General features: G+C 36.0%; 1 protein-coding gene across 1 annotated transcript in view; it reads left to right on the plus strand.

Moving 5' to 3' along the window:
* The window catches only part of METTL15 (methyltransferase 15, mitochondrial 12S rRNA N4-cytidine), a gene marked incomplete at both ends in the record, with an annotated part of 90,739 nt that extends 78,086 nt beyond the window's left edge, over positions 1-12,653 (plus strand). Inside the window, 3 exons of the mRNA XM_079536948.1 lie at positions 2,219-2,410; positions 5,394-5,572; positions 12,208-12,653. Of these exons, the coding sequence (XP_079393074.1) occupies positions 2,219-2,410; positions 5,394-5,572; positions 12,208-12,653 (817 nt within the window). The remainder of the gene's footprint in view (positions 1-2,218; positions 2,411-5,393; positions 5,573-12,207) is intronic.
* Between the last annotated feature and the right edge of the window lie 2,727 nt (positions 12,654-15,380).

Genomic DNA, 15,380 nt, shown 5'->3' on the forward strand with positions numbered 1-15,380 from the left:
ATCCAAATGTCTGTCTAATTCTTTTTCAATCTTTATTGGTGAACTCCAGAACACTTTCCATCTGAAGAATCTCTCTCCAAACAGTAAATTTCAACTTACATCACATATGCATGTTTATGTACCTTTTCCTAATCTCAAAGGCTTAACATAAACAGTTTCTTTAAAGAAATATAATGAAATTTCTAGCAAGATGCAAATATAATTCAAAATTGTTTTTTCAGAATGATTGTTAGCACCAGACAGTGCTGTTTCACAGCTGCCAACACTTACTGTTGAGGAACTGGACAGTTTTAATTAAAGGAAAATAGTTAACTCATTTTTTTTTCATATTTAATTTGTTTTCATCTCCCACATACAGAATTGTAAAGTTCATTCATTTACAGAAGCTCTAAATTTAGGAATACTGCTGGATTGGACAAAGTGTTGCAATTTCAAGAAAATTCCTTTGGTATTGAAGGGAAATGTAACCTCAGAGTTATCTCAAGTAACTATTGAGTTTAATTAAGCTAAACGTGTTAAATAGATCGTTGTACTTTTCAGGAATTCAGTTCTCATTTGGCTGAATAGTTGTATTTAATTACATGCTGGACAGTACTCAGTTCAGAAGTGTGTATGTGTGAACGTGTTATCCCTCATGAAATCTGTTCATTTGAGGTATTTCTCAGTTTTTGAGCTACGTTAAGTAGATTCATTCTATTTTAATGAAGATACCATTATATGCCTGCATGTTCTTCCACATGGTTGTGTTCATAGCATCTTACTTTTAATGGAGCATTTACTCTTTTTTTTTTTCCCCCTTGTAGCATTTCCTCACTAATTGGATGGGTACAAAAAATAGTTCTGATTCCCTCCTGTTCATGAGCTCTTCTAATATTGCAATCTCTGGAGTCAGCTAGACGGAAATAATACTTGTGTTTATGTTAAACTGACCTGAAAGATGGATTAGACTTAAGCTGATGTTGTTAAAAATATATTTCAGTTGTTTTGGGGGGAGGTTGTGGTTTTATTGTGTTTTTTTTTTTTTTTTTTTTTTTTTTAGTTTAGTTTTTTTTTTTTCCCCAAAATGTCTATAATGTTGACTCCTCAGAAAACATACAAGCATTGTCCTTCTGTAGTAAGGCATTGTGCTCTCCATCCACTCACCATTGCCCGTGTGACTTTAACAATGATGTGAGTTAACTTGAGTGTCTTGTAGCAATTTGAGTATGGGACTGAGGAGTACTTAGCCAGCCAATATCAGAACTCTAATGTGGAGGCAGTGATTTATTTTTAGGTGCCAAAATATACTGTTTTCTGTTTGTTTCTTTGATTGTTTGCAGGTACTGATTAAAAGACTAAAAATTTGTAGGTACAGCAGCACGTTGGTTAAACTTCTTAAATTTTTTTGAAATTTTAACAGTAAGTAAATAAGTGATTTGCTTGTAGGTCACCTTTATAGATAGACTAGAATCTAACGTACATGTTTAGATCCCAAGACAGAGCTGGACATCTCAGAGATGTTCTTTTCCCTTACCATGCCACTTTTGTTCTCCAGTAGAGGAATCTTAAGCAAGAAAGAACAATACAAAGCACAAAGAAAGCATATAAAACTCTATTCTTCCCACTGTTTAGCTGACTAAATCAAAGCAACTCTGCTACCTTTTATTTGCTTTTGATCCAGTGCATCTAATTTTGCCCAATTATTTTTGAATTGACAGCTACCATGAAAACAAGTGTTTGTCCCATGGCAAGGATTGAAGACTTTTTTTCCTGACAAAAGAGTATTAACCACAAGACTGGGCCATCATATTCCACGTTGTCTGCTTTTCCTTAGGTCCAAGAACCATTCATTTTTTTTCTGCGTTTTGGCATCCCATAACTAGGAGTCATGCCCAGAGTAAGGAATAATGTGGTGGTCAGAGAATTCCCATTGGATGTGAAAGATGACTCTGAGTTCTTCCATACTGAAAAATGAAATTTTATCAGGTTTCTGATTTGTTGTGAGCACTTTGGGTACTTTGAGATTAAGCAGGAAGGAAGTAAAGACAAGCTTAATAACCACCGATGGGTGAGTAGAATCAGTTTTGCATGCTGGCACATGAAAAGTACCTAAATTGTTACTTTGGGAATAACACTATTACTTCAGAGATAAGTAAGCATTACCAACTAATTCCTTCTGTATGAGGTGAAAACGCTGCACTGTTAAAAATGAAGGGTTTTATTTCTGGTTTTCTTACAGGAAACAGATTCAAGCTCTTCTAGGACAGTTTAGCCAGTCAGAGGCTTTGTTAATCTCATCTGGAGTTGAGCCTGGAACTCTAGATGGAGTTCTCTTGGATGCTGGATGTTCTTCTATGCAATTTGATACACCTGAAAGAGGTTTTTCCCTGCAGAAAGATGGACCTTTGGACATGAGGATGGATAGTGACAGGTAATTTTTAATAAAATATTTCCCCTTGGAACTCAACTGTGTGCTCAGTAACACTGTGTATCTCATTTCCTGTTAAAGAGAAGAATTCACATAATAAAATCATACCTAAATTTGCTCAAATATACTGTCAATATCTTGCTACAAAACTTTTAATTTTCAATAATTAGAATCCTGGCTATGTTCCTTTCTTTTTTAAAACAGGAGGAACGTTCCAGTGATATGTAATTAATCTAGTAATGTTTATCTTAACTACACCATTCGAATCTTACCTTTTTGGTGTGTGTGGTATGCAGCTGTAGGGACAAGTTTTACTGTAAGGCTTAGATTCTGATAATGTTATGGAGAGCAAAAGAAAATGCCAAGTATGGTTATGTTGACAGGACGCTCAGCCAGAGCTTTGAGATGAATTTCCAAGATCTATTTCTGTAGTGCATTCCACAAGGAAGATGTGGAGGCTTTTATAGAATCACAAAATTGTAGGGGTTCAAGGGGACTTCTGGAGATCGTTGAGTCCAACCACCCGCTAAGGCAAGTTCCCTAAGGTGGGTTACACAGGAAAGCATCCAGGGGGATTTTAATAGCTCCAGAGAAGGTGACCCCACAGCCCCCCTGGGCAGCCTTTTCCAACACTCTGCCACCCTCAAAGTCAGAAGTTCTTTCTCATGTTCAGATGGAACTTTGTGTTCCAGTTCTGGCCATTGCTACTTGTCCTGTCATTGGTCGCCACCAAGTAGAGCCTCGACCTTCCTCTTGTCTCCCACTCTTTAGATGTTTATAATCACTGGAAAGATCCCCTCTCAGTCTTCTCCAGGCTGAACAGTTCCAGGTCTCCCAGCCTTTCTAATAGATGCCAGGTCCCTAATAATCCTCCTGAAGTTCCCTGCCTTTCCTGAAATGGGGAGCCCAGGACTGGACACGGTACTCCCAGTATGACCTCACCAGGGCAGAGTAGAGAGGGAAGATAACCTTCTTGCTGACCATGCTACTTTATTTGTTTAAGAAGAAAACCAGATTTTATTAAAATATTAAATCAAAATATTTGTTAGGATTTCTGTTTCCTTTCATTGGGGAGTGAGTAGGAAAGACAATTTGTTTTTTCCTTTCTTTCATTCTTTAAAAGGGGAAGCTACTCTGCCCTTCCCAGTTTGGTCATTGTCTGATATCTAGTCTTGGTTTCAGCCAACTTGTTTATTGGCTGCATTGCAGCAAGGTCTGTACAGGCTGTATTGTTCCCAGGAAGCCTCCTGTATGGTTTCAACACAACCTGAGGCCTGTTTTCTCTGCTATTTCTGCCCTACCTCAGTCTGCTGGATCTGGAGGCTCACAATTCATTACCGCGTACCCTTTCCTTTTCTTGCAACACTTACTTTTCATGGAATGATCACTTGACCAAATCATGTTCCTCCCTCTTTTCTACAATGGCCACCTGACCCATTTTCTTTTCTGTAAAAGAAACCTTAAAATAAGTCTAAAAAAATATATATATCCTATTGGTGATATTCAACAGTTAAAATCCGACCGCAAGGTTGCTTTTAACGTACTAGAATAATGTTATGCTATTGCACTTTCCTTATCAGTCTTGCTGGTTTTATTTTGTATTGTTCAGGAGGCACATCAGCCTTATTTAATTGTTAAATTAACAATTACCAAGTGAATCACCTATACTTAAAATAATCAGTATTGGTGCTGAGTTAGGAGCATGAAATTACACTTACACAGCGGTTTTCATCTTCAAATGACCTAATATATATTCCTATAGTGTTGTGCTTTTTATGTGAAAATGACAGAGATCTGTGTTGCATAGATGGTGGCAATAAATGTATAATATATTACTACTAGGAGTATGAAAATCTGTCTCGTTTTGATGAATGTGTAGTCTTAAGAAATGTAATTTGGTCTTTCGTTGTTCACATAGAGCCTACGGGAAACCTCTGTTTCTAAGCAATTGTTCTACCACATTAACATTAAGACTTAACACAGCAAATTTCTTGGTGCTTCCTTTTAGTATTTTTGTGTAAAAATCCCATGTGATGCTCCTGGGATTCAGCCCTCTGATTTCATGAGTCTGAACTTCAGACTTGTGTTTGCATCATGAGGTTACACATGTGTAACAGTGTATAAGAACAAAGGCTACCTGTGGCATGACAAAAGCCTTCTGCTACAGTTGTTGCTATGATACACCTTGCTTCTGATATCTAAGTTTTGTAATCTTTTTTTTAAGATTCTGCAGGAGAGTAATGAATGCCTGAAAAATGTTCAGCATGCTAGTGTCTTTGTAAGAGGGAATTTATTGAGTAGTTTGCATGCTTTTTCACGTTAGTTAATCCTTAGATGATGAACAGTTAATGCTTTGAACTGTTTCAATAGTGAAGTGGCACAGATTAAAAATAAATACGTATGTATGACTTAAACCCTTTCAATTGTAATAATTCCTTTCATTTGTAATATTGGATCACTTGTATTCTCTCAAAAACAATATGTGGATATAAATTTTTATGCCTCTTAATGAAATGTGAAGTTGAATTGTTTTCACAAGCAATTGTTTTCATAGCAGGAGATGTGAAAGAAAAGATCCTTGAGATCAGTTCTGGAAAAAAAAATAAAAAAATAAAAAAAAATGTATATTTCAAGGTAACTAAAATGAACTTTTAAGGGGCAAGTTTATATTCTAAAGCTGTCAAAATAGGAACAGTTGCACAGCGTTTCCAATTTAGCATGATACTGAACTATATTTATCCTCGTCAACTCATTAGACATAGTTTATCATACTTGGAAGTTTCAGCTGTTTTAACTGATATTGTGGAGCAAACTCCACTCAAAGTAACAAGAAGTGCATTTTCATAGGTTTGCTGTCTCTTACTTGAAAACCTCAAAGGCACTTGTATGCACTGTGTGTGTTTGACTTTGTCTCAAAGCTATGAAGCTTCACCTCTTGTCAATGAATACTGACGTCAGTGAACTAATTGGCTCTTCTTGTGCGTAGGTACCCTGACATGCCCACTGCTGCTGATGTTGTGAATGCTTTAGATCAACAGGCACTTGCGTCCATCCTGAGAACATATGGGGAGGAGAAGCACGCCAAGAAAATCGCTTCAGCCATCGTTCAGGCACGCAGCATATATCCCATCACCAGAACTCAGCAGCTTGCAAGCATTGTTGCAGGTACCCTCATTAATTCTTCACAGTGGCTGAAAGAGGAAAAAATATTAATCCCCAAAGTCCCAGAGGGATCTATTTGTACTTGAAATCATGCAGGATCTGATCCTGCCTATTCTGCTCTGATGTCAGTTCTCTTTTTTCCCCTGTAAGTTCCCACTTGTTATACTGTATTTTGCCGATTAGTTTAATAATAGATTTTACATGAAGTGATTTATCATTTTGCCTACCAAGTTAAAACACAGAATGACAGCAGCCTAGGGAGTTTTTTATCCCAGCTATTGGTAAGCATTCAAATATCAGATACGTCATATGCATCTCATAGTTTTAACTTTCTACATTTTAATATTTTGATTTTGAAGGGAAGTTTCCAATTATGAATGAAATTAGATTTGTTCCCTCTGCTTAAAGAACAAGGAAGCAAAAAAAATAAAGTAATACGTAGCTTGCTTCATCTCGTGAATGCCAACTAGAGCAGCCTGAAGCACCTATTGAGACACTTCATCTTACCTGCTCTTAACTGTAAACAACATGAACAAAATGTAGTTAGGCAGCAGCTGTGCTCACATTTAAAACCTTCATGTTTGGATTCTTGAATCAAAGTTTTCAAGGAAAAATGAATGATAGAAATACTGTGCCTCAACATTCTAATATATACTGTTGGGTCTTTTTATTTAACCAAGAAGTGAAAATTACTGGGTCTCCAACAGCTATAAATTGTCGACAACCAAATTTAGAACTTTAAAATGGTTACCCAAATGTATCACTATTCGTTACTGAATTTTAAAAGCTCTGTCTGTATTCTGAAGACTTGAAAAAACAATGACAGCAAGAAGGATTAAGCACTGATTGAATGGCAAGTCTCAGAATATGATGATCAACAACACTGGATCTGACTGGAGGACTAGCTAGTGGTGTCCCCCAGCGATCTGTACTGGGGTTGCTCTTGTTCACCTTACTCATCAATGACCTTGGTGAAGGCACAGAGTGCAACCTCACTAAGTTTGCTGATGATAGCAAACCTGTAGCATCACCCTTACGAGGGAAGGCTGAGAGAGCTAGGCCTGTTCATCCCAGAGAAGTCTGAAGAGGGAATCTTCTTAATGTGTAAATAGGTTTTAAGGGAGTGTACCAAGGCAGGGACCAGTCTTTTTTTCTGTGGTGCCTGGCAACAGGACAAGAGGCAACAGGTGCAAACTAAAACACAGGAAATCTGCATGTGAGAAAAACTTCTTCACTGTGAGGGTGACAGAGCACTGGAACAAGCTGCCCAGAAAAGTTGTGGCGTCTCCTTCTGTGGAAATATTCAAAACCTGCCTGGATGTGTTCCTAGGCAATGTCCTCTAGGTGATTCTGCTTGAAGCAGTGGGATTGGGCTTGACTGATCCCAAGTGGTTCCATCCAACTTCAACCATTCTGTGTTTCTGCGATGCCTTTATGTTTAATGGATTGCACATGACTTGTCACCTAATGGTCACTTTCTGCCTTAGTGACAGGGTTTTTCTTCTTCTCATGCTAAACTCCAATATATTTGAAGAGCTGCTTAATATGTGAAATCAAGAAGGCAGTTTTTACTAAGCGTGCCAAGGAAAATTTTTCTGCCAGGCAGTAAATGTGTTTTGAACTTCTTGTGGAGTGTGTAAGTTAAAAGAGTTTTAGGACCACTACATTTATCTGTTTTTGGGTAGAAATTTTTGCAGTTTTAACTTGATTTCTCCAGTAAAGGAGGTCAGAGGTAAATCTTTACTAGTTTTAGAACTGAGTATGCATTAAGAAAATTTCTGCTAAGTTTAACAGCTCAATTGATGATCAGTTCTTCTGCAAAATGATATCCATGAAGTTATTACGGTAAACAGTAACAAAAGGACCAGAGATTACAGTGGTAGAATCCTCTTGTAGCCCAGCTTAGAAAACCTTGACTAGTTAAGGATTTAAAGCAGATTAAGCTCTATGACTTATTAGTTAAATGCCAAGTCCTTAAAAATAAGCAATTAAATAATTATAGTAATAAAATCTCATGTTTAAAATTTTCCAGATTCTATCAGAGCACAATTTTATCTCCAGAACAAGAACATTTTCTGCCTGATTAACAAGCCAGAATACAAGCAAAAAATGTAGTCAGGGAGACCGGTTATTTCTATGTATCTCTTTGTTGATTTGAATATATATAATTCATATATAGTCCCTTTTCTTTTTTCACATGATTATTTAGTATGACCTCAGATTTTCTAGAACTCGAAACTCTGTGTAAAGTTCTGGCTGCTTAGTGAATCCCAGTGAATTCGAGCTAGATTTATACTAGACTGAAACTGGAAAAGGCAAGTGCTAGTCTAGACTACCTAAGAAACAAAAATGAAAGAGTTAGAGGATATATTGCTGTTACTGATTGATTGGGAGATAAATTTGAAGGATATAACTGGAAAAAAAAGCCAGCACCCACCTCCACAACAGTGACATGACAATCAGACATTTCTAAAGTTTGTATCGACAGGAATTAGAATGCTAAGGTACAGCTTAAAAAAATTATAAACAGATCTGTATGTTGAGTTTGCCTACAACAGCTTGAGGCTAGCTCAGGTATCAACACATTTATTACAGTCTTTTGTTGCAGCTCCAGAAAACAAGTCCTCCTAACTCTTGGCATAGAGCCTGGAATTTGTCTTTCTACAGACTTTGCCATTGAATAAGATCCTACAAAAAAAAAAAAAAAAAAAAAAAAGACAAAGTACAAGCTTTTGATCCATTTAAATAAGGAGGTCTCTGAGTAATCTATGGGGTCTAGAGTTTACATAGGGAAAAAAAGAGGAATTTTTTTTTTTTATCACTGATGTGAACATCATCTCTTTCTCCAGCAGTTTGACTGTACTGCTTACAATTTTCATTGCAGATATCTGTGACAATGAGACAATGAACAGACATTCTTAGCTGAACATCTGTAAATAGATGTGTGGAAGTCAACTAAGAAACATTTCTGATGGCTGTTGCTGAAGCTCTTTGAGTTCTGTTTTGAAATTGTAGAATTAACTGGATAGGTGGGAAAACTGGTTAGAAATTGTGAAAATAAAATTAATTTTATTGTGTTTTTTCTATACAACTCTCAATTTTTGTTTCAAGTGGGTGAATATAATTTTTTTTATATTTTTGTTTGTTTTCACAATTGGTATTTTTTTGTAATGACACTTAAGTATGTGGTAATCCTTTGGACTTGACTTGAAAGGAGCTAATGATGAGGTATTAAAGAAACAACAGTTTAAAAAGCTTTATTAGGTAAAGCCAATCTCATTCAGACTGGTCCACATTTATAGACTTGGTCAGTATGGAGTTTGTAATATTGCCTGAATTTCAGAAGAGAGGGAATTAACATTGTACTGAGGGAGCCTAGACAAAAGGACATTGGTTGCGTCACAGAAACTTATTAAATGCAATTCCAATTCAACAGACGAATTCCTGCAAACAGGTGCACAATCTGAATTAATTTTTAAACTCTCCCACACTCATGCACTCTGGGGACTTTAATAGTTCTTATTGACAGGCACAGCACGCTGCTAATTTCATTCACAAGCTTAAGGATTTCAATACATTTTAACTTGTGAATCTGTTTCAATTTTAAAAGTGTTAGTAGCATCAGGGCATCCCAAAACTAAAAATGATAATTTTTCTCAGTGGGATTTCAAGCCAGTTGTCTAGCCAGAAGTGCGATGTTTTTATGAATGAACTTCATTTTGCAAGCTTCCCATACGGTTCTTTACGTATGTATTTTTGTACACTGTACAGCCTGTTACCAGGAAGGATTTTCTTTTAGTGTTGTGGTAATCGGAGGGGGCTGGGTGAGAGACTTTTGCAGAAAATACTGGTAGATTTTGTTGAACAATACCAGAGGGCTAAGAGTGAATAGAAAAAAAGGTGGCACATAGATTATATCTGCTGTGTTTGTTGAAAGAGATGAGGATCCATATGTGTGACAGAAACCACTACCACAAATTATATATATCAGCTGATAGCAATCTCTAAAGACAAACCAATAAGCCATTGCATTTTAAGATGTTATGGTTTTAATTAGGGTTTTGGTTGCATAAAACTACTCAGTGGCTATATTTTTTTTTACCAGTTTCCTGAATTGGATTCTGTGCCAGTGTCTATGTCCAGTGATGCTGTTGGACATGCAACGATGCAACATGTGATGTTTGCACATGCTCATCTGAGGCTTGTAATGTGTTAATGTATTTACAGAATATATTAGGGTCTTAATTTCTTTATTTCTCTTCCAAGTTTCTCGTAAATCTATGTTGCAAGGATTTGCTTTTCAAATTTCCTTCCTAATTTATAGATATTTTGAAACAAAGTTTATCATCATAGAAGATTATTGAGGGAAGATGTTCCACTCAGCCACATTGGACAATTATTTGACCAGAGATTAGCAGTTATTGACTTTTATGAAATAATTTTGAGCAGATCTGTATAGCATCCTGTTCATTCACAAAAGTCAAAGATATTTTGATGACACAGAGCCTAAAACTTTGAGTATTTCACTAAAATTCCAGTGAGATTGACTGTGGAAATTTAAGTAAAGAATCTCATTCTAGGCTTCCGATCAGTAAGCACTCAGTTTTGTACCAAAATTTCATCCTGTACTCTTGTGAGTTGACTTCATTTTTATCTGTAATACTTTTGGAAGCTGGAATATGCTTAGAATATCAGAAATAGATTATTCACAGAAAGCTAGCAGTATTTCTTAGAGAATATTTAGGCTGCTAAAATAGACTATTAAAATACAACAGTGAAAAATGCTGTGGGTCTACTTTTAGAGGTGAACACCAGCTATGGATAGTAACAGTCCAAAATTGAAAGTGTAAAACTGATGCTCTTGACGTCACAGCTGTAAATTTTTCAGCAAGTTGCAAGAGAAAGGAGTTTCTGGATAAAAGTGGTAGAATAGTACAAGTTAGGTAGAAGAAAAAATAGAGTGCATTCTAAGCCAACTAGCTTGTTAGTAGGAAATACTAACTTTTTCATTCAAGTTATGGCTGTTTTCAATATAGTGAACATAGGCTTGGTTTTGGAAGTGCAGAGAAAAGTGTGAGGTATGTTTTCCATTTTTTTAAAAGTAGGCTTGGAAGAGGGAAGAAATAGACTTGTTGCCTGATGTGATTTTCAAATCTATGACATAGTCAAGAACCCATGACTTTTGTAGTTGAATTCAAAAAGATACCGGAGTATCTGATGTGTCTGTTTTGAATTCTGTCGAAGAAAAATTTTACTCTGACTGAAACAGGTCTTATGGAGAATGCAAAACCATGTATGTTTAGTCATTTAGTGAATGCAATTGCAATATGTGTGTCCTGATGTATTTTTTCAATACATTATAGTCTGATTTTTGACCCTGGCATTTCTGAGCAAACTCCTTGTATTTGTAGCTATTAGTTGCCCGTTTGAAGAAAATAGTTTCTCCATTACATAGATTATCAATTACTTGGTTACTTGGTTATGAACTACAATTACTTCAAATCCATTACTTAATAATTTTGTAGTTTAGTACTGGAATGGAATTAAGGCTTTTTAATACATACGTGATGTATTTGTCTTATCTTTAATGGACCCTCTTCTTTGGAGAAGTAATTATTTCCGTTTGTGCTTCTATGACTTCTGCATTTACTTACATAATAGATCATAAGTTTACTCAGGTTTCACAGATCTTGTAGGCTCTTGTACTTTTTTTACTTTGATCCATCAAATCTCCAGTTCTCTGCTCTGTACTTTGATAATGAAGGTTCAAGCCTAAAATACATCAAATGAGGCTATATTAGAGTTTCCATCAAATTTTCAGTCTCTTTATAAAGAGATTTGAATAACTCATAAGATCTCTGGGGAAGGTCAAGAACAGAGTTTCTGGAGTTTACTGCCACCAGTGTCACCTAAGCTGGTGATTTTTCTTCTGAGTAACTCTTACTTTGGCATGTTCTGCTGTGTCAAAAATTGGCAAAGTTAGCTGCATTTTCTAAGTTTCTTAGGTCCTTTCATGAACATTTGAAGGAGCACTGGTTTAGCGAGCATGAATTTTTGTCTCCAAACAAGAATGTCTCTTTTAAGCTTTTAAGTAATTAATTGAAAAATACTTACCGTTAGGTGAGTTGAAATGAAAACATTGTTTTCATTATATCCCTGCGTGAAAATATATGAATTATAAGCTGGAAGGCAACAGTTAAAAATTAGTGTCCATCTTTTTTTTTTTTTTTTTTGACTTGCCTTAAAAGAAGGAAATGAGCTGTCACAAACTGTCACTACACTTTGGTGTAGTGTTGACTACACCAATGAGTTGGAAGATGTAGGATTTATCTAGCAATCTTCATTTGTTCCCTATTTTGGTTTCAGCTATTGTTTTGCATTTTAACTTGAAGCATTTGAGGAAGCAGTTCCAGTGGGTTGTAGGAAAACCTGCAAGCCAGCTCAGTGTAATAGGGTTTACTTTCAGGAAAGGGGATCTAAAGCAGAAGATAATTATGCATTTAAAAGAAGGAAGCTCACCCAGGGTTCTGTGGTAAGTACGCACTCCTTTAAAGTCATTGTGTATACATGGCTTAATGTCAGAATAGCAATGTGGAAATAACAAAATTGTGACATGTGCCTTTTCAAATGTATGACAGGTGCTTTTCCAGCATCAGCATTGTATGCACGAAAAGATCTGCTTCAGAGACCTACACACGTTGCTACCAAAACTTTCCAAGGTCTACGAATATTTGTGAATGATGAGCTTCATGAACTCCTTACAGGGCTGAAGACAGCTGAGAAGTTTCTAAAACCTGGAGGTCGTCTTGTAGCCCTCTCCTTTCATTCACTAGAAGATCGTATCATCAAACGTTTTCTTCATGGAATAGACATGACAGAAAAGTACAATCTTGGCTCAAGGCAGAAGATAAGACGGGCTCTGAAAAATTGCTCCAAGGAAGAAGATACACAAGAATTCCCCCATGGAAAATCCAGCTCAAAGTGGACTTTTATACAGAAAAAAGTTCTCACGCCCCAGGCCAAGGATATTCTAACAAACCCAAGAGCGAGGTCGGCCAAGCTAAGAGCTGCTATTAAACTCTGAAATAAAGATGAATCATCGTGTAATTGTATCATTTCCTACAGTTTCATTTTCTGGAGGACTAACTGGACAGGTAACATCAAACAGAAAAATCAAGTGGAAAAGGCTGTTAAAAAACATGTTTCCCATCATTGTACTTGTTTTTTATTAGGGTGTAAAGTAGAAGATCAAAAGGTGAAGTTATAAAATAAGTAAAATAAGTTGCATGAGTGGGTGTTGCTGATTATACAAAATGTTTATCTTTAAAAAGGACAAAAACTAAAGCTTTTATAAACCAGTTTTGATATATTTAAAATATTTCCTTTAGACTCAACTCGGAACTCTGACACTTCCAGTCTAAATTCAGTAGCTGATTGAGATGGACATGTTTTTATGGCTGGTGATGTCATACAACAAAGTCAACTGACTGTCCTAACCTAGTATATTTTTTTAAGCTAGCTGAAGAACTCACGATATAAAAAATTATTGATGTATAAACCTGTGTCTGTGGATTTGTTGAATTAACATCTGTACGACAGTAGCTTGATCTTGCATAAATTGATATCATAACCTTATGCCTAATCCAGGAATTTATGAATGATCTCTTACCTCTGTTAATAAGAAAATATTTACATACATGATAGCCTGGTTATTTAATGTTTATTGATTTTAAATAATGAATAGGTTTTGAGAAAAACGTACTTCAGAAGGCCTCTGTATTGCATTTGGACATTATAAGCAGAGAGCAAACAGCAGGAAGATTTGTACTAGATAATTTGAAGTTATTCCTGTAGTCCTAAATTCTGCGTGTAGGTCAAGTAAAAGTTTGATGTGTTGATGAAATTATTACTAACCAGCCTATTCTGACTCCTCCGAAGTATTCTCCTTTGCAGATGATGTTTTAATAAGAGTTATTGTAGGTAAGCAGTGAGTTCTATTTTATAAGTGAACTGCTAAAGCCAGTTTCCTACTTGGATAGCATATACTAACTAGTAAATTGGTAATATATTTTTGATTAAGATAAAATGAATTGGATTTAGCTATAGATTTGTACTGTATTGTAAAAGTTCATTGCTGTTGCTGTTTTTGCGTGTTAATAATGATTACATAATAACATGTTTCAACTTATTTGACCTCTGACTCATCTTTTAAGGAAAAAAAAGTCCTTATTTGAATATTTGAATAATAAAATCTATAGCAGGATATCATTTGCAGAGAAGAGACTGGAGACTAGCAGAGAGAATAAGAAAATGCAGTATTTGACTTTGAGCTAAATAATTACTTCACTAGCTTTCGGAAGAACACTGGATCATTCCAGATTTGACTTTCATCAAGCATCCTTTTCACACTGCTTACTTCTCTGGAATTTTTTAGGATTATATTGATACAAACAAATAGAAATTTAGATTAACCACCTATAACGTTCATTAAATACTTGAATATTGTTTAATTCTTTGATAAAGCTTGGTCATGATAACATAGATTAGTAATCTAAAACACCAGGTGAATGATGATGGGCACTTCTGAAATTTCAATATTTTCACTACTTTCGTTATATGTATTATTAAATATTAAATACAACATTCCACTACAAATATTATTTGCTGTTGACATCTTAGAGACAACAGATGTTTGAATGAAAAAATGTCTATTTAAGGTAACATTAAATATAAATGGTGAAATTATTTTTAGTTTAGGTTCCATATTGAAATGTACTCCAATTGTAGGTTGGAAAAATTGCATTTCTGCTATAGGCTTAGAACAGTTACAATGCACTGCTATGTGCTGTTCAGGAACGTGCTTCAGGGCAAGACCTGCCAGTTGTGTGCACATGGATCCTAGAAACTATATGAAGACATTAAAACTTTATCTTTGGTGAAGGTTGCAATTCCTTTTAGGTTGGAGTTGCACAATCATGGAAATGCATCAGTTACTGAGCTCTTGTCTGTAGAGGATTGGTTTCATTATTCTCAGTGTCTCTTCAACAACCCAAGGTGAAGCCTTACTGGACCTGGTGCTCACCAGTGCAGAGGAGAGCATTAGAGAGGTTAAGATGGGAGGCATCCTGAGCCAGAGAAGGACCATTAAGATGATCAGGGGCCTGGAGCACTATGGCTGGCTGCTATGAGGAAAGGTTGAGGGAACTGGGCTTGTTTAGCCTGGAGAAAAGAAGGCTCTGGGGAGACCTCATTGTGGCCTTCCAATACTTGAAGTGAGTGTACAGATGGAGGGGTAACAGCTGTTTACAAGGGTGGATAGTGATAGGACAAGAGGGAATAGTTTGAAACTGAGACAGGGGAGGTTTAGGTTGGATATTAGGAGGAAGTTTTTCACTCAGAGGGTGGTGAGGTACTGCAGGGGTTGAAAGTAGATGATCATTGTGGTCCTTTTCAACCCACGCCATTCTATGATTCTGTGATTCTTCACTTTCAGCCTTGAACTTTCAATAAGAAAAGTCCTTGAATTTTAATTTCTGTGTGCCAGAAAATAGAACTTTCTTTTTTCCCTCTGAAAAACTTCTGGTTATTCTTAGTTAAAGTATTCTGATATTTTTAAACCTTGCTTCTGTTTAGTTGGTGAAGTTATATTACCTGAAGGATATTAAGTTTTTATTTTTTTTTCCAGGATACTTGCACGCATAGCATATGTTGAACTTTCCTAACGTATGTGGTTCATGTCGTGGAATTAAATTTTACTGTTGTTGTTGTTTTAACACAGTCAAACACAGTATTTGTGAGTGTGATGACATCT

The sequence above is a fragment of the Tetrao urogallus genome (genome assembly GCF_951394365.1).
Source record: "Tetrao urogallus genome assembly, chromosome: 6".
Taxonomy (NCBI): domain Eukaryota; kingdom Metazoa; phylum Chordata; class Aves; order Galliformes; family Phasianidae; genus Tetrao; species Tetrao urogallus.